The following is a 23,836-nucleotide window of genomic DNA, read 5'->3' as shown; positions in this document are numbered from 1 at the left end:
CATACACTCACTCAAACCACTACTTCACTCAAAAAAGTGCAAACACAACTACCACCTCTTCAGGAGTGTAACTGCGTGTTGTGTCGACGCAGACCAGGACAAATGTGATTGGTCCACTTTTACCTGAGACCACCTCACAGAAAGATAACAAGGATGCCTGAGGGAGTATCACATTTTATCCAAGATTATTTTAATATCTATCATAGGCTAACACATTGTATTTGGACTCATGACCATTAAGGCAATTGTCTCAATCAGGAGCATCTGCTGTTTTTTTTTTTTTTTGTATTTCATGAAGTTACAAGCGAAATGCGGGTTTACAGCTTATAAACGCTAAAAGCTTTTTTCTCCGGGGAAAATATTAATTGATTAATATTAATTTGATATGAGAGTTTTGTTTTCTACTTACGAATTTACAGATGAGTTGACCTAAAGTTTGACAGTACAGCAAATAATCATATTTTATTAGTTATGGAAAAATTTGTCAACAAATTAAAAAGCACCTGGTAAGAGTTGGTTATATTGTTTATGTGCATTGTAAAATCTTTAAAATTACACCCATGTTGTGTTATTCATGCGACTAGTTAAGCAACTCAAAAACAAGCATACAGTAATTTCCCTATTTATTTTCTGCCTGCAACACAGGTAACATGTATAATAAATATGTACCTACATTTCAACACGTTCACATACTTTGAACTCATTTTGGATGGCATAATAAATTAATAAATACTTTTGAATCTAAATACGTTGCTTTTGTTTATTTATGAAACATGGTTAGCATTTGGCCACATACTCACGGAACGATGCATACACATCAACGCAAAACTATAAATAACTTGGTTAAACTTGATCAAATCTTAACACTTATAAACTTTATGTTCGACACTTGTTAAATCTATGAATAACAGCAAAATTACGTAATTCTTAGAATTTGGCACACCCAAGTCTAAAATTTTACTCTTGAGCGGCTTTTTACACACAGGCCCAGATCTACTTGGAAGAGAAGTACTTCTAGATATATTTACTAATTCATGTGTAACACCTTAAACTGCACACAGTCAACATTTCTGAAAAATATCGAGCTTTGTACTGGTTAGTGGCAAACATTATCATAATGACATATGATATCATCAACACTAGGGGTGACCAACCCTGCTCATGGAGAGCTACCTTCCTGCAGAGTTTAGCTCCAACCAACACACCTGCCTGTCATATTCAAGTAATCCTAAAGACCTTGATAAGCTGGTTCAGGTGTGTTTGATAAGGGTTGAATCTAAACTCTGCAGGAAGGTAGCTCTCCAGGAGCAGGGTTGGTCACCCCTGATCTACACTATCACACAGTAAAACACAAATAATACAATAAAAGTTCCAAGAAACAAATATTCTTGTTGGCACTGTATATGTGATTTTTCTCAGCAGAGCCACACATGGATATAAATACATTTTAAAAGGTCACAGAACATAACATTTCAAAAAGAATGTCAACATCCATGGTTAAGAAACATTTAAACTTCAAAGAATTAAAAATCAAAAGAAGAAACATGGTCAACAAACTAAACTGCTTATGAATAAAGAGAATAAGGCAATAATATGTGGGAGGAAAAATAGAAAACACATAATCTTTATTAACAAGTCACCTGAAAAGGGCGATCACTGTTCATACCCAAGTTTTTGATTCTTAAAGCTTTAAATACACCTTTACCACCCTATGGGGGTGCCAGTGATCTTCTAGATCTAGACTACAAATCAATGACCCGAAATATTGTGAACCCTAACCACCTCTGGAGCCAGGCACTCCAGAGGGACTGTATTTGCAGTAAATGAATGGTTAGAATGAGTTTGCTAAACGAATAGCAATAGCAACAAATAAGAGCACAAAAATAACTTTGAATATAAAATTATGTAATTGAAGAGACCTATAAAGCAATCTCCTATTAGCTATAGAGTCATGTTTTCTTAACAACAAACATTTTGTATCGTTACACCATTAATGTAGTTGAAAAGGTAAGCCGTTAACCCATGGGGTCAAGAACATCATTTTTCCAAACATCGAATCAGTAGCTCCGTCACTCAATGCTGCAAAATGTGATAAGAATCTGTTTACTGAAATGTAACAGTTTAAAGTTCTCAGATGGTAAAGTTGTCATGATGTGTTCAGCTCATTCAGTTATAATTCATCATGAGGTATCTTCAGGGCATGATCACAAAGATCTGTGAACAGAATGAAATTTGTTTTATTACTTTAGTATTAAAAGAGATGCAAGAGCATATGTGTGAACAGGTTACGCCACTTCTAGCTGTGGTGGAATAAATACAACACTGACCCCATTTGCATGCAGGTTCATCTGGGTTTTGCAGAAAGCAGCATTATGAAACATCACGTAAATTATAACACCGCTTTCCAAACATAGTTTAAGGGATTCAGAGAAAGTGGTTTCACGGGCTTATGTGGTAATGTAAATGCATAAGCAGCATTCTAACATGTTTTTGAAGAATGTGCTTGGAACAGATCGGATAACATCATAGGATGAAGCCCTACATCATAAATATGTTAGTGCACTCAACAAGGCTGAGAAACTAAATTCGAATTTTCACTGAAATATTTCCAATATTTTAATTATATTAAAATACATTATTTCAGGTAGGGGTAGTAATCTACAAGACATATGGGCCTATATACACAAAGATTTGTATCTTACCTCTAGGAGTTCTCAAGAGATCCTAGCTAATAGATTTTGCTTAAAATCCATTCACAAAACTGCTAACAGCAAATTTTACAAAGGAAATAAGAGTAAGGCGAAGTTGACCTCGTTGCTATGGATGGAGTCACATTTTATTAGGGTGCTCTTTAACATTGCTCAAAATGATTGAAAGACTGGATGGAAAGACAAGACGGAAAGATTGTTGGATGGAAGGATGGATGGATTGTTTGTTTGTTGAATATTTCTTCATCCTGTGTTTGTGCAATAAAACAAACATTCGTCCCTTTGAGATCAGCTTTAAAGGCTAAGGGGCGCTATAACCATAGAATTTCAAAGGCCAGAGCTGAACGCCTCTGTGGAGGTCAAGGCATGGTCCAGCTCCCATCTGGGGAGAGAGAAAGCGGTAAGGACATCCACCCGAGATGAATGTTCACAGTGAGAGTCGGGGGTCCCACTGAAAGGGAGAGAGCCCAGCTGAGAAGCTGCATGTTTGTTGGCCGCTGCCATTGTTCTTGTATATTGAAGCACCTTGAGTTTGTGTGTGTGAAGCTTTACCATTGCGCTCTAAACCTAACATGTTTTTGAGTCTAAAAGACATTCCTGAGTGGGAATCACTGTCTTCCGCTTTTGCGCTTATGATCCAAATACGAACATCTGTTACAGATTCAAAGCTGTTTCTCGCAATGTCACGACCATTCAGTTTGAGGCAGTACTGCTTGTTTTACCAACCAACATAAGAAGAATTAGAAACAAGAACAACAAACACTGATTTGGTGGAGGGATGCAGCAATGAAGACCATGATAAACACTATTCTTCAACATTTAGCGTTCACGAGGACATCCACGCATTTGTTGAACGAGCATCATTAGGCAGCATATTCAAACAATTGTAACTTTCGAAAACTGTAAAGAAGCTGAGCCTGTACTTTAATTGAATGTGCTGTTAGGCTAGCCCATTTTTCTATTTTTAAACAGGATTATCAAATGTAAATTAATTAATATAAACTCAGTGAAAAAGAAAAGTCCTTTCAACTGCTTTTATTTTCAGCAAATTAACGTGTAAATATTTGTATGAAGATAAAAAGATTCAACAACTAAGACATAAACTGAACAAGTTTCACAGACATGTGACTAACAGAAATGAAATATAGGGAGGGTCAAAATCAAAAGTAACAGTCAGTATCTGGTGTGGCCACCAGCTTCATTAACTTGTGTAGTGCATCTCCTCCTCATGGACTGCACCAGATTTGCCAGTTCCTGCTGTGAGATTTAACCCCACACTTCCACCAAGGCACTTGCAAGTTCCCGGACATTTCTGGGGAATGGCCCAAGCACTCACCCTCCGATCCAATAGGTCACAGACGTGCTCAATGGGATTGAGATCCGGGCTCTTCGCTGGCCATGGCAGAACACAGAAAATCACGCACAAAACGAGCAGTATGGCTGGTGGCATTGTCATGCTTGGAGGGTCATGTCAGGATGAGCCTGCAGGAAGGGTACCAAATGAGGGAGGAGAATGTCTTCCCTGTAACGCACAGCATTGAGATTGCCTGCAATGACAACAAGCTCAGTCCGATAATGCTGTGACACACCGACCCAGACCACGACGGACCCTCCACCTCTAAATCGATCTCGCTCCAGAGTACAGACCTTGGTGTAACGCTCATTATTTCGACGATAAACGCGAGTCCGTCTATCACCCATGGTGAGAGAAAACTGCGACTCGTCAGTGAAGAGCACTTTCTGCCAGTCCTGTCTGGTCCAGCGAAGGTGGGTTTGTGCCCATATGCGACCTTGTTGCCTGTGATGTCTGGTAAGGATCTACCTAACAACAGGCCTACATGGGGGGGGTTTGTGCATTCCTGGTGTCCCGCAGGTGTGATATATGGATGTACCGATCCTGTGCAGGTGTTGTTATACGTTGTCTGCCATTGTGAGGATGATTAGATGTCCTTTCTGTCTCCCTGTAGTGCCGTCTTAGCCATCTCACACTACAGATATTGCAATTTATTGCCCTGGCCACATCTGCAGTCCTCATGCCTCCATGCATTATGCTTAAGGCACGTTCACGAAGATGAGCAGGGACCCTGTGTATCTTTCAATTGGTGATGTTCAGTCAGAAGAAAGGTCTCTTTAGTGACTTTAATTGCCTACCATCTGTAAGCTGTTAGTGTATTAATGACCATTCAACGGGTGCATGTGGTTTAATTGTTTATGGTTCATTGAACAAGCATGGAAAACATTGTTTAAAGACCTTCATAATAAAGATCTGTAAAGTTATTTGGATTTTTACAAAATTATCTTTAAAATACAGAGTCCTGAAAAAGGGATGTTTCCGCTCAAAGGTGCTCCAAGCGCTAGGAGAGAGCTTGCTCCGCACCGCTGCCAATCCTACGATCCACCTTGCGAGCATGACGCTCTGCTTTCATAGGAATGAAGTGAAAACGTTCTCAGCTTCGCTCACAATGCGCCAGTGGTAACGTAGGGTCAGACTGGATGAACTTGCTAATGCTAGATGCCTTGCTAACAATTAGGTTACGTCGGACACCGCAAGACTTCATGACAACGGTTGTGCCGATGTTGTGCTCATCATCTCTAGTGAAGAGTGAGACAGAACAACAGTGATGTGGACAACAGCTCTGATCTTTCTGCATTGTAATCTTGAATTTTGTTCTCTAGCAACAAACATGCATAATTTCTACCCTGTCCAAAGCACCTTTTAGACCATAAAGGTTTTCCCTTCTAAATGTATCTTTATTAATCAGCATGTTACGAACCTTTAATAATAAACAAATCAATTTTTGTTCTAATTTTTGAAAATTTATTAGATGTCTGGAATGGATAAGGAAAGACTAAAATTACTAGTTGGTAGACTAGTCTCTCACTTTAATGAATATATACAAATGTTTTTTTAAATAAATAAAAAAATGTTTTCAAAATTATCTCAGGACACCCCTGAACCCACATTCAGAATCATTCCACAGTCACAAGGGCTTCTATGTCCCATACTTGGGTATTTGAATCTAAAGAAATATAAAAAATGTCATTTTAATGTAAAAATATTCCAACAAATACTGGACTGCTGTCACTATGCTTCAGAACAAACAGATGATCTTTTAACATTCATTTTCAATTGATAAATGGCAAAAGACGGTAAAATTGGTAAAATATCCTGCAGATCTCTCTGCTTTGGCCGTCTCTGGACCCCCTGTGCAGTTTTGTAGAGACTGTTTAGAATGTTTTTTTTTTCTTCTGTCAACTTTGAAATAAAAAAAAAGAAAGTGCAATATGTAAATGTATATCGTGATAAATATCGATATCGAACAATATGTAAAAGATTATCGTGATAACAATTTTGGCCATATCGCCCAGCCCTAATCCTCTGTAACTTTAAATAATATCATACGAGCAAATATACTGTATATTTCATTATGCATATAAGCAGGGTTTTACTTGTCCATTCTATTTTAGTCTATCACTACTGACATTTTAAAAACAAATTCTATATACCAACTCATGAGCTAACTAAGCTTTAACTTTTATGCTGCTATTAATTTTGCATTGTCTGATCGCCTTCTACACATCAAAATGTAAAAAATACAGTATAATACAAATAATAATATTAACAATTCTTCACACTACTGAACAATGGTGACAAAAGTGTCCCTTTTCGCCTCCTCACGGTGATTTTGCTCTACGAGTCTCACATGTGGGAATTTAAAGATTTTAGGCAGCAGTACTTCCCGAGGTAAAGAGGATCAGTTTCGTTAAGTACCTACTGTAGCTCTGTTGATCCTTTTAATGCCAGTAAATGAGAAGCAGTGAGAGAGAAATCATTATTTAAGTCCTTTTTACTATAAATCTCCACTTTCCCTTTTCTAAGGGCTCTTCTCTTCTAAGAGTTCTTTCAGGGGATTTACATTCTTCATGTATAGCCACCTACTTGGCAGGGATGAGAAATTATGGTACTTTAATATAGATATGTTTCTCACCCACACCTATCCAGGGTTGGAAGGGTTACTTTTGAAATGCATAACACTACAGATTATACACACTGTGAAATGTAATTTGTATTGTGTTAGATTACTCAAGGTCAGTAACGTATTCTAAATTCTTTGGATTACTTAAACACTGGTAGATTTTTTTCACATGTTTTGACTATAAAAATTCTGCCAGTACAGCAAGACAAAATAAACATTAAAAATACATTCTCAGAAAAACCTAAATATCTCATGCTGTATTATTTCTAAAACAAGATCAATCTAACTGATCTTGTTTTAAGTATTTTCAGATATTTTTACAAGAAAACAATACAAAAATGATCATCAAGAATATGATTTTTCCCTAATATCAAAGGTCTCACTAGAAAAAAAGAAATTATGATCCATCGTGCCTGGTAACGTGCATGTAAAATGTCTAGAAATAGCATTTTAGCTTAGCGTAAAGCTGACACTTTACACAAGGTTTATTTCTATTTCTTCCGCTCCAAACTTCAAACTGTACTTCAGATGGCATCATTAATATGTATACATTTTTCCATCTGAAAGGACAAAATATTAAATTAAAGAAATTACAATTAAATGCAAAGTAATCTCTTTAGTAATCAAAATACTTTTTGAATGTAACTATTCTAATTACCAATTATTAAAAGTTTAACTGTAGCGGAATACAGTTACTTATATTTTGTATTTTAAATAAGAAATCCCGTTACATGTATTCTGTTACTCTTCAACACTGCGCCTATCATATTGCTTTTGAAGACATGGATTTTACCGCTGGAGTCATATGGATTACTTTCATGCTGGCCACCATTCACTTGCATTGAATGAACTGCAACAGAACTGAGATATTCCTCTAAAAATCTTAATTTGCATCTGCAGAGGAAAGTCATACACATATGATATGGCGTAAGTGTGAGAAAATTTGATAATTTTTATTTTTGGGTGAATTTTCCATTAATATCAAGTTTATTTTAAGCTCTACCAAGGCAAATAATAACAATAGAACTGTAACTGTACATAAATATTTCAAAATGCACAGACTCACAATTCAAATTGTCAGTGCTTTGTATTTGAGATAATTAGCAAAGCAACAGATCCAATGAAAACATGTGCAGAACAAATGCTCAGAAAACATTGAAGGTTGTGATTGTCTTTACATTCTTACATGTCAATGAAGAAAAGTGCCAGTTACCAACATTAAAGATTGAAAAAAAAATATACCAAAAATAACTGCCTTGGAGATTAAATTGCAGGGTTGAATATGAATCCCACTCCGGACCTGACAGCAGGCATGTTTTGGATCATTTGTGACTCACTCTTAGAGATATTAACGAAGACTTCTAAGCCAGTCGCTCCAGGATTTTGCAAAGAATTCTTGCAAATTCAACCAATCTTCATTTAATGTGGCTTAAATGTACTAAAACAGTGATATTTAAAGACCAAATTCTGATGATTCATACTATATATAGAGAGGCAGATGAGCCCAGAATCTGAACGCAACACACAAAGTCAAACGTTAAGTGATTTTCAGCCAAAGAAAACTGCTATAAAGAAACTTTTCACATTGCATTCAAATTCTGGGCTCATTTGCTTCTCTGTATATAGTATAAATGTGATGTCAAAATCCTGCAGATCACTGATTGGTCAGGGAGAATCGTCACTGGACTTCCGACACGTGATATCAACCTGCTACTTTTAAAGTTCTAAACAGCGATAACAGTATCATTTGTTTATGCGACTTTCGAATTGTGAAAAAAGAAATGGCTTTTTTCTTCTGTAGAACACAAAGATTTTTATAAGAACGTTTCAGCTCTGTAGGTCCATACTATGCAAGAGAATGGTGACCAGAACTTTGAAGCTCCAAAAAGCACATAAAAGGACAAATATTTATCTGTTTCTCACCCACACCTATCAAATCACTTCTGAAGACAAGGATTAAACCAGTGGAGATATATTGATTACATTTATGCTGCCTTTCTGTGCTTATTGAGCACATTCACTTGCATTGTATGGCCTACAGGGCTGAGATATTCTTCTAAAAATCTTCATCTGTGTTCAGCAGAAGTCATACAAATTTGGGAAGGCATGAGGATGTGTAAATGAGAGAATTTTCATTTTTGGGTTAACTAACCCTTGATGAGATAATGCCATTGAATCACACCAGTGACAATAAAATTGTCATGAAGAAGTTCTTGAAATATTGGTTAAAGCTTAAGTTTAAAGCGTTTTGCTTAAGTTGCAAGCATTAATTAAATAATTGAATAGATATTCAGTGCAATATTAGTCATTTGAATCCACTTAAAGGTGAATTGCAGTAAAGTGTTTTTTAATTTTCTGAATTTACAGATACTCAAGCATTTCAGCTTCCTCTTTGCACCAGAAACAGCTGCCAAACTGATTCAAAAGTGACTGACCTTTTAATAAAGAAAAAAATCTTCAAACAAGCAGCGAGTTCTCTTACGAGTGCTTAAACCTTTGCTGACGTTTGCCAGAAACGAATAAAATGCTGAATCCATGGATGAGCGTTCAGGTACAATGTTAATGACCAAATATGTATTTATTGTTTAGTGAGCTGAATCATACTCAATATTTAACACATCATTTTTTAGAAATAGATCATCTAGTTGTTTTTCACAGGGGGTAATAACAATACTTACTGAAACATTAAAAATAACACTGAATTAAAATCATATAAGATAATGTTAATCTTTTAAGGAGCCCATAGGAACATTGTAGGTGCCTCATTGGAATCTCGATTTTTGCTTTGAGGAACAAGTTTTTTTTTATTTATTTTTTTTAGTTAACACTATGCCACAAATTCTGTGGATGGACCTTAACATGTATTGAATCCAAAACATTCCTTTAAATTACCTCAGGAAATACACATCTCTATGCTTTGTAACTTTATGCTGTATAAAAATGAACCGATTTAGTCTGAGTAAAATGGTATGTCTGCTTCCATTCATTTATTCATTAACATTAGTGACTGTCTATATGTGGATATTTCTGACATTACCCTTTTTGCTGTGCATTAATTATCCGGTTCCATGACTGAATGCTTTTACTACAAGTATGATGAAACATCACTTGTGAAGAGTTGCATTTGACAGAGGTCTAAAGTTTGTTAGATCTGTAATATTATTATGTGACCGAATATTTAAACTTGTTGCATAATGTACTTTGTAAAGGCAAATTTTTTAGAATTGGCCAAATTAAATACTTTTACCGTCACTATGAAGTTGATTTGAGTGTAAACATGTGTTTTGGTGTGCTTGCACACCAAACGGCCGACATTAATTCCATATAAATTATGTACATAAGTCACTTCAGACTTCAAGTTGATCACTGTAAAAACTGAAATTACATTTTATCCAGCTTATGGGAGTAAAATGTAAATTACTTTGCATCTATATAAAAACATATGTTAGACCAACAATATTCCCCCAAATTGTGTTTCCAACTATTCTAACAGAGTTGTCTGAACAAACAATTTCATATTGAACAGAGTTGCTTAAATGTGTGAGTTCCCAGCATGCATTGCAACATGAATAAATTATTTGGTTAGTGTTCTTATTTCTTGCTGATTGCTGAATTTATTTATGCTGGGTGGGTGTGTGGCACTGTTAGTTAAAAGTTGAGTGATGTTAGGAACTCATCTTTTAACTTGAAGAGACTTGATTGTCACCGTTATTGAGGTTTGATTGTTAAGGGTTGATTGTACAATTATACTACCATGCAACACAGAGGCAAATATTGCAGGTAACTTCATATAAAAGTTAAGACAAAATTAAAGTTCTATATTGGGAATTGTTAGTTGGCTGAACTAGAAATTAGTAGTACTCTCAACAATATATATATTTTTTTTAATTTAGCAAACAAACAAATTCACATTGACTAAATGCAATGTTACTGAGGATAATTATTAAAACTTCGTTGAGAGAACCCAAAAATCTTACTGCATCAGGTTGCGTTGAATTTAAGTTTGCTCAACATTTATTTATTTTTTACAGTGCAGGACATTTCAGATGATGGGAAAAAAAGGAGACTTTTATTCTGGAAAATATGGAACTCCATTGGCCACTAGGGCTGGGCGATAAGGCAAAAAAGAAAAAACTTTTTCAAGACGAATCATGATTCAATTTTACAACATTTAAATTTACTCAACTAAAAGGTAACTCAAACATGATTCAAATGACCTGTTCTTCATTAGAATGCAAGTCAACGTAGAGATAAAGTTCTTTTCATTATACAGTAGGTGTGCGAGAAAATTGCACAAAAATACTTAACCACACAGGAAATTGTGAAAATAGTGTAAATATAAAATAAATTAAAATCTAATAAGCCCAGATGTTGAGAAATAATAGTAAATAAAATGAAAATATAGGTATACATTTTTAACTGAACCAAGTCTAGAGACTTGTCTAAATCTAGAGAGCTATCTAGAAATTAATATCTAGAGCTCAAGTTTAATCATCATTCGCTGCTGCTGAGCAGCACAGCAAAGGATGTTTGATTCTCCCATTCATAGCCTATCCATATGATTTGATATGAAGCACCAGTAACTGTCATGTAAAACTTTATTATGGTTATTAAAAGAAAGGAGACCACTCATCAAGATGTGTAGAACACCAGGGACAGTTTTGGTCTCAAGCCGGTATATACATCCGTTATGGACGAAGTTAAGATACCATCACATTGTACGATCGCACTGGAAATATTACCGGTGTATTTTATATCAGTCTCCATGTTGTTAACCTGTTCCGTTCATTTGGAGCGCACATATGTGCAGCTGATGAGATTGGATGCAGCACCAAGCTCAACGAATATTTTCTCTACGTTTCTAATTACATCGACATAGGATGGAATTCTTCACTGAAATTAACTGCCACCAGCTTGAAGCTCGGACTATAAGCCTTGTGGATTACAAGACTACATGCCTGACCCTCTGAGTTAAGATGGACTTAAATGCCACAAACTTCCAGCCGGACTGTGATGCACCTCACTGCCCTCTGCCAGCATCATCTTGATCATAGGATAGACTACACCAGGGGAACATAGGATAGACTACACCAGGGCAAACCTTTTGACATGGAGTGCAATTTTTTATTTTCCTGGTCAATGGCTGTGCCCAAAAAAACAAAAACAAACATGCGCATGTATGTGATTTTTAGAAGTTTGAGTCAATTTTTCAATATTTTTTATATATTATGTCATTGTAATCATGCAATCACTAGAGTGCAAGCAACAGCGAGAGAGGAGCAGGCTCTTATATTTATATGAATTTTTTCGCACCTGCATTTCAAACTACATCTCGATGCAATCCTTCCTCATGATCGTGCAGCGTGTTTTCATAAGATGAATGGGAGGATAAACACTATTAAAGTGTGACAAGACTCTTATCTTGTGTGTGTAAGCCATTCACCATTACAATCCGATCAACTATTTAGCCCTTTTCGGTGAATCACATCTGCAAAATCCAAAACATTATTATACATATTGTTATGAGAAAGTTTTTGGACCAGTGCCAGTTCGTAGTGGGCAGGGTTTCTGACTGTGAAAAATAGAAACCAAGCGATAGACAGTATGTCCCATCACTCATCACGGCAGATTAGGACAGAAACTCTGATTAACATCGAAAATATCTCTTTTATCATGTGGCGTTTGCCGTCAGGTAAGGACACGATGACTATAGCTGCCTTCAGCCTCCTCGGTCTCTATCTCTCCGTTTAATTGAGTATTCCGTTTCAAACAAATGAGGCTGGGCATAGAACTGCATCTATTCTCCGACTACAAACTCATCAGGCATATTTAGTACGTTTGGTTCACTGGTTTGTGTGCAGCTGTGTTGTTTCTATCGCTGTGGTGGACCTGTTTTTGGATAAAAAAAATTGGGTTTTCACTTGAACGCCCCATTTTGTGAGCAGAGGCTTTGTGCTCTTGCGCAGTCTCATGAACGTGCAAAGAGCAGCAAAGGTCGGCCAACATTTTCATTAAATAATACATTAGATTTTGGTTTGTTTCTCATCAAAGCTTTTAGATCATGAGTCACATAGAATAATTTATTAGACTTAAGAATTTTTCATTTGCATCTTTTTGAAGCTTGAAGAGGTGGTCAACATAAACTGCCATAATATGACATCAATGAGCACACTTATTTTTCCCACAATTTCTCCCCTTGTTTTAAGAAAACGATAGAAAGAAATATTGGGTTAGAACAACACAGTGGTGAGTAAACATTGACTATATTTTCAAATTAGGGTGAACTAAACCTTTAAGCAGGTTTCTCACAATAAAGGATTTCTGGTGTCCATGTAAATGAGCTCACTGCAAGACTTGCCATTGAAAAATCTAAAGACAAATATCAAGTTACATTGGTTCAATGTTAAATGAATCATGTTTCTTCACTTATGCAGCATTACCTGTCCTCTTACTGCAGAGCTTGTCTTTAACGTTGTCTGTCTCATGAGCAAAGAATTCAATAATTTCATCCTCATGCTGCTCAACAATTGTTTCACACTGAAAAAAGAAAGAGAAAATGACTATTTCTTCAACAAAGTTAGATTATTAATTTAAAAGGAAGAGTTCAGCCCAAAAATCTTAGGAACCCATTTGACTTTCTTCCATGGAATAAAAAAACTAACAAAAATATAATGAAAATCAAAGATGACCATGACTTTAAAGCTAGATTTTTAGCAAAGAGTGAATTCAATTAAGTCACTCAAATCTAGTTAATGACTTCGGAATACTTAGAATACATCCTACAATAATATGGACTACTTTTATTATGCTATCTTTTTTCCTCTCTCTCTCTCTCTCTCTCTCTCTCTCTCTGAAGCCCCTGGTGCAAATTTTACTGAAAATGAGCAATGCCAACATTCTGCTTTTCTCCTTTGGTGTTTCACAGAAGAAAGTCATACAGGTTTGGAAGACATGAGGGTGAATAAATATTTTTTTAATAAGTTAGGTCAGTGTTTCTTAACCTTTTTTCTGCCATGGTATGCTTTTTACAACTAAAAAATTATACAGCACACCATCCCACATAGGCTAACCATTGTCAATATTTTTCCTTTTCAAGAACTTGTCCATCTTAGTAGCGTGTTTACTTGTAATGTGTGAAATTACACAATTAATTTGTTGGCAATGCAAAAAAAAAAACTAAAACAACATTCGTTAGACATTCTCATCGTCCGTCATTTTGACGGACAGGGTCGTAATCTATTATATACTATTATTATAATTTTCATATTTTAATGATGTCATTTAATAGCTTTTATTTTCGTTCACATTTTTAATCATGAATTTACAGGACGAGCATATATCAGATTATGCATTTATTTATTAAGAGAACAGCTGAACAACAGAGACACGAAGCAGATTAATGTTTTTTTCCCCGCAGTGACACTAAAACACGACACATGAACAAAGCAATACTACAAACAACAAATACTATTAAAATATGAACAAAAAACGTAAAAAAAAATAACTGAACAGAACTCAATCGACAACTCAAACCTTCCTCCTTATCCGCATCGACTTAAACTGGGTGCTCGTCTGTTCATAAACGCATTAAGGGAAACTGATGGAGAGGCAGTTGTCATTAGATTTTGTGTCTTTGCCTCAGACAGATAACTTCTCGTGGCAGTTTTAATTTGGTTCTGGAGGCTGAACCAGCGTCAAGCGGCGCATTGCCCTCCACATGACAAGAGTTGCAGAAAACGTCAAAGAGGGGCGATTTTACGTGATTGCCACGTAAAAAAAGCGGGAGGTGTGCATAATAAACATTGAAAACGTGTATTTAGAAGAGAGAAAAAAGCTTGCAGAAAATAATAAAATGACTAGTTTATGTTTAGGTCGAAGCGTTTTCTTGGAGAATTTAAATTAGTTAAATAACTGGGGTCTCTGATATTAATAAACGATAAGGTAATATTTAATTAAAAGAAATTATGAGACATTTAATGTCTCTTCAAAAATGTGGACCGTTTTAAAATATTTCTTGTTGCTTAGTACTCTCAAAAGACACTATTAGTGAAGCTACATGTGTGAAAAACACTTTGGTGTGACGTCACTTCATAGATGACGCGGGTCATAACGCATATAGGGATGCACCGAATTTTCGGCCGAAAATGGCACTTTCGGTTTTCGCCCGAAAGAGAAAAAAGGCCGAAAATATGAGCCGAAAATATATACCTCCTCGCCCCGCCCCTCAGTGCTCTGATTTCACTCTGGATCGATCTAGCCCTTATCACGGCGCTACCCAACAAAGGCCGATCATGCCAGCGGTGTGGAAATTCTTCAAAGTTTCTGATAAGGACATCACATTTGCGATCTGCAGTGTTTGTTCAGCAGAACTTTCAAGATATATATATATATATATATATATACACACACACACACACACACACACACACAGTACAGCAAGAGATTCTACAGGAAAGCGCCCAGATCCACAGCAGTGCCACAACTAGCGCAGCTACACCACAACTTGAGACGTATCTAGCTGAACTACCCGTTGCCAGAAGCGACAATCTCCTTGACTACGGGCGCATAAACAAAGACCGCTTTCCTTTGCTTGCGCGAATTGCGCACAGGTATTTATCTGCCCAAGCACCAGCACAGAATGTGGGAGACTGTTCAGTGCAGCATCTCATGTTCTTGATGAGCTTTCAGACAGGAGAGACTGTCAGAAAGTTTAGCAACTTTTGTTCTTGAAGAGAAACCTGTCACTTGTACTTAAATAGAAAGCGGTCCAATATGATGTGTATAGCAATTACATTACACTTGTTCTTCACTTGAGGATACATCTGTCGTTTACAGTTGAGGTTGGATTTAGTTCAATTACTGCTGTTTTGCACAATAATGTTCACTTAAAGTGTACATACGTTTACATAAACAGAATAGAGCACTGATCTATATATATATATAATGATATATTATAGTTATATATAGATCAGTGGAATAGAGGCCCTCTGCCATTCTGTGTTCTGCCTTTTTGTTTTAATTAAAATTACTGTTGCATATTTAAACTTTTTGAAAGATGTTAGCTAAGTTCATTACTTCACTCTTGTTTTGCATATAATAGTTTCTAAAGCTTTACATTATTTGGATAATTGTTAATAATATCTGTAAAATTAGATTTTTACAGAACTGAAAGAATAATATTTAATATAGTTTTAATATATTTTTTGTCCAATTTTTGTGTGTTATTTTCAATAAAAGTGTGATTTATTTTATTGGTTTGTAGTTTTTCAATTCAGATTCATTAAATTCATGAAATTAATGAAAAAGTATAAAATTAATACAATTATACACAACATATTTAAAAAAAAAAAAAAAAAAATAGGTAAAAATTTCGGTTTCGGTTTTCGGCCAAGTGCATCCTGGATTTTCGGTTTCGGCCCATAATTTTCATTTCGGTGCATCCCTAATAAATATCAGTCACTTTTGCACATTAATCATTAATATTCACAATAACAAAAGTGACCGATTATGTGTGTGTGCTAGTGCACCACTGCACAGTGGTTGGGCAACACTGTGTTAGGTAATACCCTGTAATAAGGGCTCTGTAAGTCGCTTTGGATAAAAGCGTCTGCCAAATGCATAAATGTAAATGTAATACTAAATTACATCTTTTGTTAAATGTGCTCAAGTCTGTTTTGGCTTAAAAACAAAGGAGACAATTGAAAGTGACATTCTTACAGCAAACTTTAAACTGGAGTTGACTCTAGAGTCAAAGGCCACATCAGAAAGATCCATGGCAGTGCCATCACGGGACGTATGTCTCATGTATGTCTTGCGATTGGTTGTGGGGTCAACGCGTTCACCATAATCCTTCATCTTCTCACAAACCTCTTCCATCAACTCGAGCAAATGACCCTCAGAACGAGCAAAAGGAACCTACAGACATCAAAACATTTATTTCAAATGAAGAGGAATACTCTTCAAAATGCATAATTTGGTGCACAAACAACACTGACACTGCCAGCATGATAAAACACAGAAATCCATCACCTCTCTTACTGACTGACTGCCATCAGGATTGATCCTAAATGATCCAGTCTGGATAATTTTCTTGGAATCTATTTGTGATATGGCCCATTCCATTTCATCAACTAATGCCCTGCATGCTGTGAAACAATAGTAACATAAATAGCATAATTTATGGCATAGAATGATTAAGAAACATTTGAGATTTCTAGGTCACTAATCAGATTTTACCAAATATATGACCTATGTTAACATTTCTTGCTTTCTTTGAAGGACACAATATTCTCTTTGGAAGATTCACAAATCATGCTAAGACAACATGAACCTTCATCGTTTCGTTTATGCCAGCTTGAGTGCGTGGCATGCTGTCATTAAAATAATATTCTGGGTTCAATACAATTTAAGCTCAATCGACAGCATTTGTGGCATAATGTTGATTACCACAAAACATTTATTAAGACTTTCTTTTTCTTAAAAAAACTAATTGGGCTACAGTGAGGCACTTGCAATGGAAGTGAATGGGGGCCAATTTTTCATCAATGAGTATAGCCACAAGACAAACAATATCTGTGTTAACATGTTGTTATTGTGATAAAATCACTTACTAACAATTTCAGTGTAAAGTTATGGCCAAATTTACAACTTCTTTGCCATGATGATGTAATGTCAACAAACCCAAAAATGAAGATTTAAATCATTTTAAGCTCAAATAATACATGACTTTTAACAGAAGTATTAATTTAAGTGCTTTTATATAATTATAAGCTTTACATTTCAGCCTTTAAACCCTCCAAAAAATTGGCCACATTCACTTCTATCGTAAGTGCCTCACTGTCAACTGACTTGGACGTTCAGTTAAAAATATTTTTTGTGGTGCAAGGAAATACAGTTATACCCATGAGAGACACCAGTATGTTACAATGATGACCAGGAGATAGAGTTGAAGTTCCAGTCAGTTGAGAGAGTTTACTGAAGATATAATTCTACACATTTCCAAACGCAAAAGACAGAAACAGAAAATTAGTTGATGATCTAACCTCGAACCAACTTAGATTACAGAAACAACAGTAATTATAGGCATGAACAAATAAACTGACATGATTTCTTACAAGTTTGGAGAGCTTATAGGTGAAAAATACAGATAATTCTAGAAATCTTACAAACATGGTGTTCTGTTCAACTACGTGAATGCAATCATTCAAAGATTATATTTTTAAGACACTAAGTCAAGTTGGTAAGCAGAAAGGCGAGTCTTCTCTTTAGATAAACTGCTGTCCAGTTCCTCTGACTTCCTCTCACATGATTCTCAAAACTACAAACAATCCCTGCAATGACATCATTAGACAGAGCACAACATTTCTCTCAAGGTTGGGACACAGGCCTTATCCAGCTGAAACAAACATGGCAAAAGAACAATACGTCCAAATGCAAAAGAGCAAAGTTAGGCAGAAATATACTTTTAGTGATGAATTCTAAGAATGTATTAGTGTCAGTAATTAATGACAATTTAAACCCAATAAAATTCTTACTTAAACTGAACAAGTGATCAATTAAATAAATTATAACTCACATGTATAGTTGTCCTCTGGGAGCCGGGCTAAATGAGAAAATACTGTTTTGCATTCCTGACATGGGTCAGACCCTCAGACACACCTCAGAGGACAAATTTACAAGTGACGTGCAACATTTATGATTATAACATAACCTGAATAAATGTGCATACTTAAAAAACACGTTAATTACCTTTGGATTATAACAATTGCTAGTGAATGTATTCAAGTCATCAACAGGCCGAAGAGACAGGGGTAAAGCCCCTTCAGTGGTAATCAAATTTAAGCCACAAATGTTGTCGATTGAGCTTAACTTGTATTGAACCCGGAATATTCCTTTAAACTAAAAGAGGGATATTTCAATGGGAATGTATTTTCTGTATTCGTTGTAGGGATATACAGTACAGTATTCATGCACACAGATCTTAATAAATTCTAAGAGGTATGACAAAGATAAAGTACCTCCACATTTGATGTCTTGTCTGGCTCCTTGAACTAACATTATGTGCAAAGGCAACAATGCACAGAGAACAATAATGTACAAATGTTTTTCCATCTACAAAACAAACAAAGAAAACATTTTTTGCTGCAAACAATTGTACTTTTGATTAGCTGGAATAGCCTCTGAATGTCAGCTAACCAAGAGTCTACAACCTTTAGCAAAAACCTAATGGGCCAATAAAACATGCACTGTATCAAAACATGCACTGTATCAAAACATCAACTGATAGCACAACACCACTTCCAAGCATATTTTAAGTGTTGTGTGATCATACAAACCTTTAACAGTAAAATCGCTGCACACGCCACATCCGCGGCTCTAAGCTGACTGATGACGTGCACACAGGGCTGCCTCAAACACCCAGCGTGCCTGCCACGTTCTTCTTCTTCTTCTTCTTCTTCTTGGATTTTATGGTCGATTGAAAGCCAGACGGTACATTACCGCCACCAACAGGAGATGTTTAACCTTATGAAAAAAAAAGAAAAGCATTGTTTCAAATCCTGGCACTAATGCCAGAAGACATAATTGTGTTACTGCTATTCTGTTATTCTAACAGATTTTGATGTTTCACTTAACCCCCCCCCTTCTGACCAAGGAATGTGGACAGGTGTGGTTACACCAAATTAATTTATAAAATAATCCCTTCCTTGCTTTACCAAATTTTACATCCACATGGGATATGGTTTCAGACACCCTGAGTCTGCAGACTTCTCATAATCCATCAAATGCTTTCCTATCATGTAAAGACAAAGTCCCTTTTAAGGCAGGACAGTCCAGTTGGCAGCCACCTTTGGAATACTCTCAGGCAGGCAAGGCAGCTATTTTTTGTGTCAACAAGCAGCATACAAGCACTCCAATCTGCTTGAATGAGGAAATACCAAAATCTCCAAAAACGGTTGGTCAAGAATTACGATATTTTTTTTTTTTACAATAATAAAACAAAAACACATTCACCATAATACTTAATCTTCTCACAAACCTCTTCCATAAACTCGAGCAGATGACCTTCAGAATGAGCAAAAGGAATGGACATCAAAACAGTTATTTCAAATGAAGATGAAAACTTAGCCAGCGTGCTAAAACACAGAATTCCATCACCTCTCTCACTGACTGAATGCCATCAGGATTAATCCTAAACGATCCAGTCAAGATAATTTTCTTGGGATCTATTTGGGATATGGCCCATTCCATTTCATCAGCTAATCCCTGCATGCTGTGAAAAAATAGTAACACATATGGAGTAATTTATGGCATATAATGATTAAGAAACATTTGAAATTTCTTGGTCAATAATCAGATTTTACCAAAATATGTGACTTATGTTAACTTTTCTAGCTTACTTTGAAGCACACAATATGCTCTTTGGAAGATTTTCAAATCATGCTAAGATAACATGAATCTTCATTGTTTCGTTTATGCTAGCTTGAGTGCATGCTGTCATTAAAATAATATTCAGGGTTCAATACAAGTTAAGCTCAATCGACAGCATTTGTGGCATAATGTTGATTACCACAAAAAATTTATTTAGACTTTCCCCTCCTTTTCTTAAAAAAATTAAATAAAATCTGGGCTACAGTGAGGCACTTGCAATGGAAGTGAATGGGGGCCAATTTTTCAAAAGTATAGACACAAGACAAACAATATCTGTGTTAACATGATTTATTGTGATAAAATCACCTACCTTTTCTGTGCCAATTTTACAACTTACAACAGCCATGACAATGTAATGTCAACAAACCCTAAAATCCAAAAATGGCTGTAAAAATGAGGATTTAAATAACTTTAAAGCTCAAATAATACATGAGTTGTAAAAGAAGAATAAATGTAAGTGCTTTTGTTTATATAATAAAATAATAATATATAAATTGATCAATTGTCACACATTATACATACATTTCTGCATATACATGGTGAAATTATTTATTTTTCACATATCCCAGCTAAGCTGGGGTCAGAGTGCAGGGTCAGACATGATACGACACCCCTGGAGCAGATAGGTTCAAGGGCCTTGCTCAAGGGTGTAAGGCAGGGTGCCAATGTGTTTGCATTCAAAGGCAAAGAGCAAATGTATGATCTTTGAGAAAATCAACAAACTAACTTTCTCGCAATTAGCAACTCTTCCTGAGGCACCACACCCCACTGAGCGAAGACTGCAAATTCACACCTCATTGTTTCCCTTCCACATCTGTCCCATTCTCTCCTCTCTCCCCCATCCAGCTCAGAATCACCTAAGATCTGTATGTAACAAAAGTCTATATCTGATGTATACAAATAATGTAACTAGTGTAACATGTTTGGAATCATTTAAAATGTCTCAGAGCGTCTGGTATAGTGCTCTTATTCCCAGGTTTGTAAACTTAATGACAGCAAAGTTATAAGGTCTTTGCCAAATGCTTTATAATTCTGGAGGTCTGTCTCCATCCCTGCTTGTATGTTAATGAAGTATGTCCCCAGGACTTCCAAACCTAACCACTCCCAAAATCCCCTTTGTCCATGGTTTGGGTATTTAAGGAAAGGCGACACATTGCTCAGGGCTCTCTGTAATCAGACGATCCCAAACAGTTTACTGTTTGTAGTTTATTTCAGGTGATTGCAATTCGAATTTCTTATGTTTTGATAAAATGTCTAACTTTGACTTATCACTGTCTAATTGGAATTGATGAATTGATTATGTTACCTGATCAATAAATTGTCAACATTTGATTTTATTCTGACTGACTCTGACATTGTGTACCGCAAGTCTGCGTCAGATTAGTGACGACTAATATTTGGCATCGATTCAAGTGTACTTGGTTTGCAAAGACAAAAAGGGAATTTCCGTTTAGAACAGCAAACGCTGCTTGACCAGTCTAAATCTGGGTGTGTCTTACCTCTGTTTTAATTTGATGTTTCTCCAGATAAGTGTACGTGGGAAACCACGCATGGCCAATCCAAAGCTATTATAAGAGAAGTTATGTTGGTCAACTTACATCTGTAATAGTGGCCCGCCGTGACCTCTACTGAAGAAAACGTTAAGTTACATTCAAGTGTATGCAATTCCATGGGGGCTATACTGAAGTATCTTTGATTGTGTATACGTGAACGTAACCGATCTCAGGTATATAGCAATTACCTCTGTTTGATGATCCAATACTGGCCGCTTGTGATCGTGAGACCCGCGGTGTAGAGAAAACACGCGAGGACCTCAAAGCGACATAGTTTCTTAATCTAAACGGGTAAAAATATAATTAAAGGAGTTAAAAGAATAATCAAACATTCGCTCACTTTTAATGATACTCAGATATCATTAAAAACCTTTTTCATTTATGGAGTCAGATGAAATAACGAGGTAATACATAAGAGAAAATGTATTTCATTTAATATTGTTGTGTTGCGTAACAAGAAAGACAGTAACACGCAGAGACCTTCACCCGTATTATTGGAGACCGCCATTGGACCGATAAACGGGCTTACAAGGGCCCAACAGTGGTGTCAGGGCTTGAACCCCTGACCTTCTGGTCAGTAACCCAGAGCCTTAACCGCTGAGCCACCACTGCCCATCTTATAAACTGTATTATAAGATTATAATATAAGCTTATTTCAATGGGAATGTATTTTCTTTATTCGCTGTACAGACATACAGTACAGTATACATGCACACATATATCAATACATTCTAAGAGGTTTGACAAAGTTAAAGTACCTCCACATTTGATGTCTTTTCTGACTTCTTGAACTAATAATATGTGCAAAGGCAACAACAGAGCACAGAGAACAATAATGTACAAATGTCTTTCCATCTGCATTAAAAACACGTTTTGAATCAGTAGTAAAATCTGACAACACTGGTATTGTGCTTCTTTACCTCAAATTATTTGAGCTCTGTAGGTTCAATCAATGCCAATCAAAAAGTAATTTGTGGCAAGACCTTAACGAATCCAAAAATCATATAAAGGCAGCATAAAAGCAATCCATATGACTCCATTGGTTTAATCTGTCTTCTGAAGCAATGCAATCGCTTTGAGTAAGAAACTTTTAGAATGTGAAAGTTGAGATATACAGTAAAAAATACGTATATATTGATCTGTTTTTCACCCACACATATCATATCGCTTATGAAGACATAGAGTTAGCCAAGTCATATGGATTACTTTTGTGCTGCCTTTATGGGATTTATGAGAGCTTCAAAGGTCACCATTCACTTGCATTGAGTGGACCTACCGAGCTGAAATATTCTTCTAAAAGTCTCTGTTTGTGTTCTGCAGAAGAAAGAAAGTCATTCATATCTATGATTGTGAGGGTGAGTAAATGATGAGAGAATTAAAAATTTTGTTTGGATTTAGAGAATTTTCTTTATCTTATACAGTTTAAAATTGAGGTTGAGTCTGAGCAAATTACCCTCCTATTAGGCCTTACATCCTCTGCCTAATGCTCATAAAATACTGTTTTAGCTGTGACCACAGAAAGACCCTAATTTAGCCTACTGCCAAATCTCAACCACAGCTGAGAAATAAATGCGGTACATTTAGTCTGGATGAGATCTTTTGAGCAATCTATATAAATATATATAGTCTGTATATAATATATAGCTGTCCTTTTCTGCATATCGCGGTGGCTCATTTTTGCTTATCGCGGCCCATTCGGCATGTTTCACGGACGCACCACCAGCCTGCTCGGTTCTTCTACTGGCCAGTCCGTCTCTGATCGGCCTCAAAGTGCGTTGGCCCACTGGGAAAATACCCAGAATGCCAGATTGTCAGTCCACTGTGAGGTTGGCAGCGTCCTGCCCACAGATAATACTCATGTAACAGACTTAATTTTGGATTTAGTTCATTGTTGTAACATTGAGTGCCTATACACTGTATGGTGTATATGTGTGTGTGCAGTACATTATCCCCTCGGGGCTTGCCGTAAATGGTGAGTGGGCATGCGCACAGAGGGTGTGGTTGATCTGTCGTGTGCTTATGTCCGGTTTGTTCCACTACTTGTGTGTAAGCTAATAAAGAAAGAAGCACAGATTAAAACTCTGGCCGCAGTTGTTTGTTATTTTCTTATTTCTATGTATCTAGGCGAACTCCACTCGAACGCTCGGTTACATTGGTGGCAGCGGTTTTG

At 36.3% G+C, this 23,836-nt stretch overlaps 1 protein-coding gene across 1 annotated transcript; it reads right to left on the bottom strand.

Annotated features, from left to right (window-relative positions):
• Positions 1 to 523: 523 nt before the first annotated feature.
• On the bottom strand, positions 524 to 19,158 carry cnpy2 (canopy FGF signaling regulator 2). Its single transcript, XM_052111706.1, has 6 exons — positions 19,021 to 19,158; positions 18,703 to 18,796; positions 16,715 to 16,830; positions 16,403 to 16,600; positions 13,126 to 13,222; positions 524 to 2,214 (listed from the first exon to the last, which is right to left on the bottom strand). Exons 2-6 carry the CDS (start codon positions 18,794 to 18,796, stop codon positions 2,171 to 2,173), a joined length of 549 nt encoding a protein of 182 aa, XP_051967666.1. The 5' UTR covers positions 19,021 to 19,158; the 3' UTR covers positions 524 to 2,170.
• Between the last annotated feature and the right edge of the window lie 4,678 nt (positions 19,159 to 23,836).

Source organism: Xyrauchen texanus, chromosome 39, assembly GCF_025860055.1.
Source record: "Xyrauchen texanus isolate HMW12.3.18 chromosome 39, RBS_HiC_50CHRs, whole genome shotgun sequence".
NCBI classification, from domain to species: domain Eukaryota; kingdom Metazoa; phylum Chordata; class Actinopteri; order Cypriniformes; family Catostomidae; genus Xyrauchen; species Xyrauchen texanus.
The sequence above is the reverse complement of the archived record's forward strand: the minus strand, read 5'-3'. Positions and strand labels throughout refer to the sequence as shown.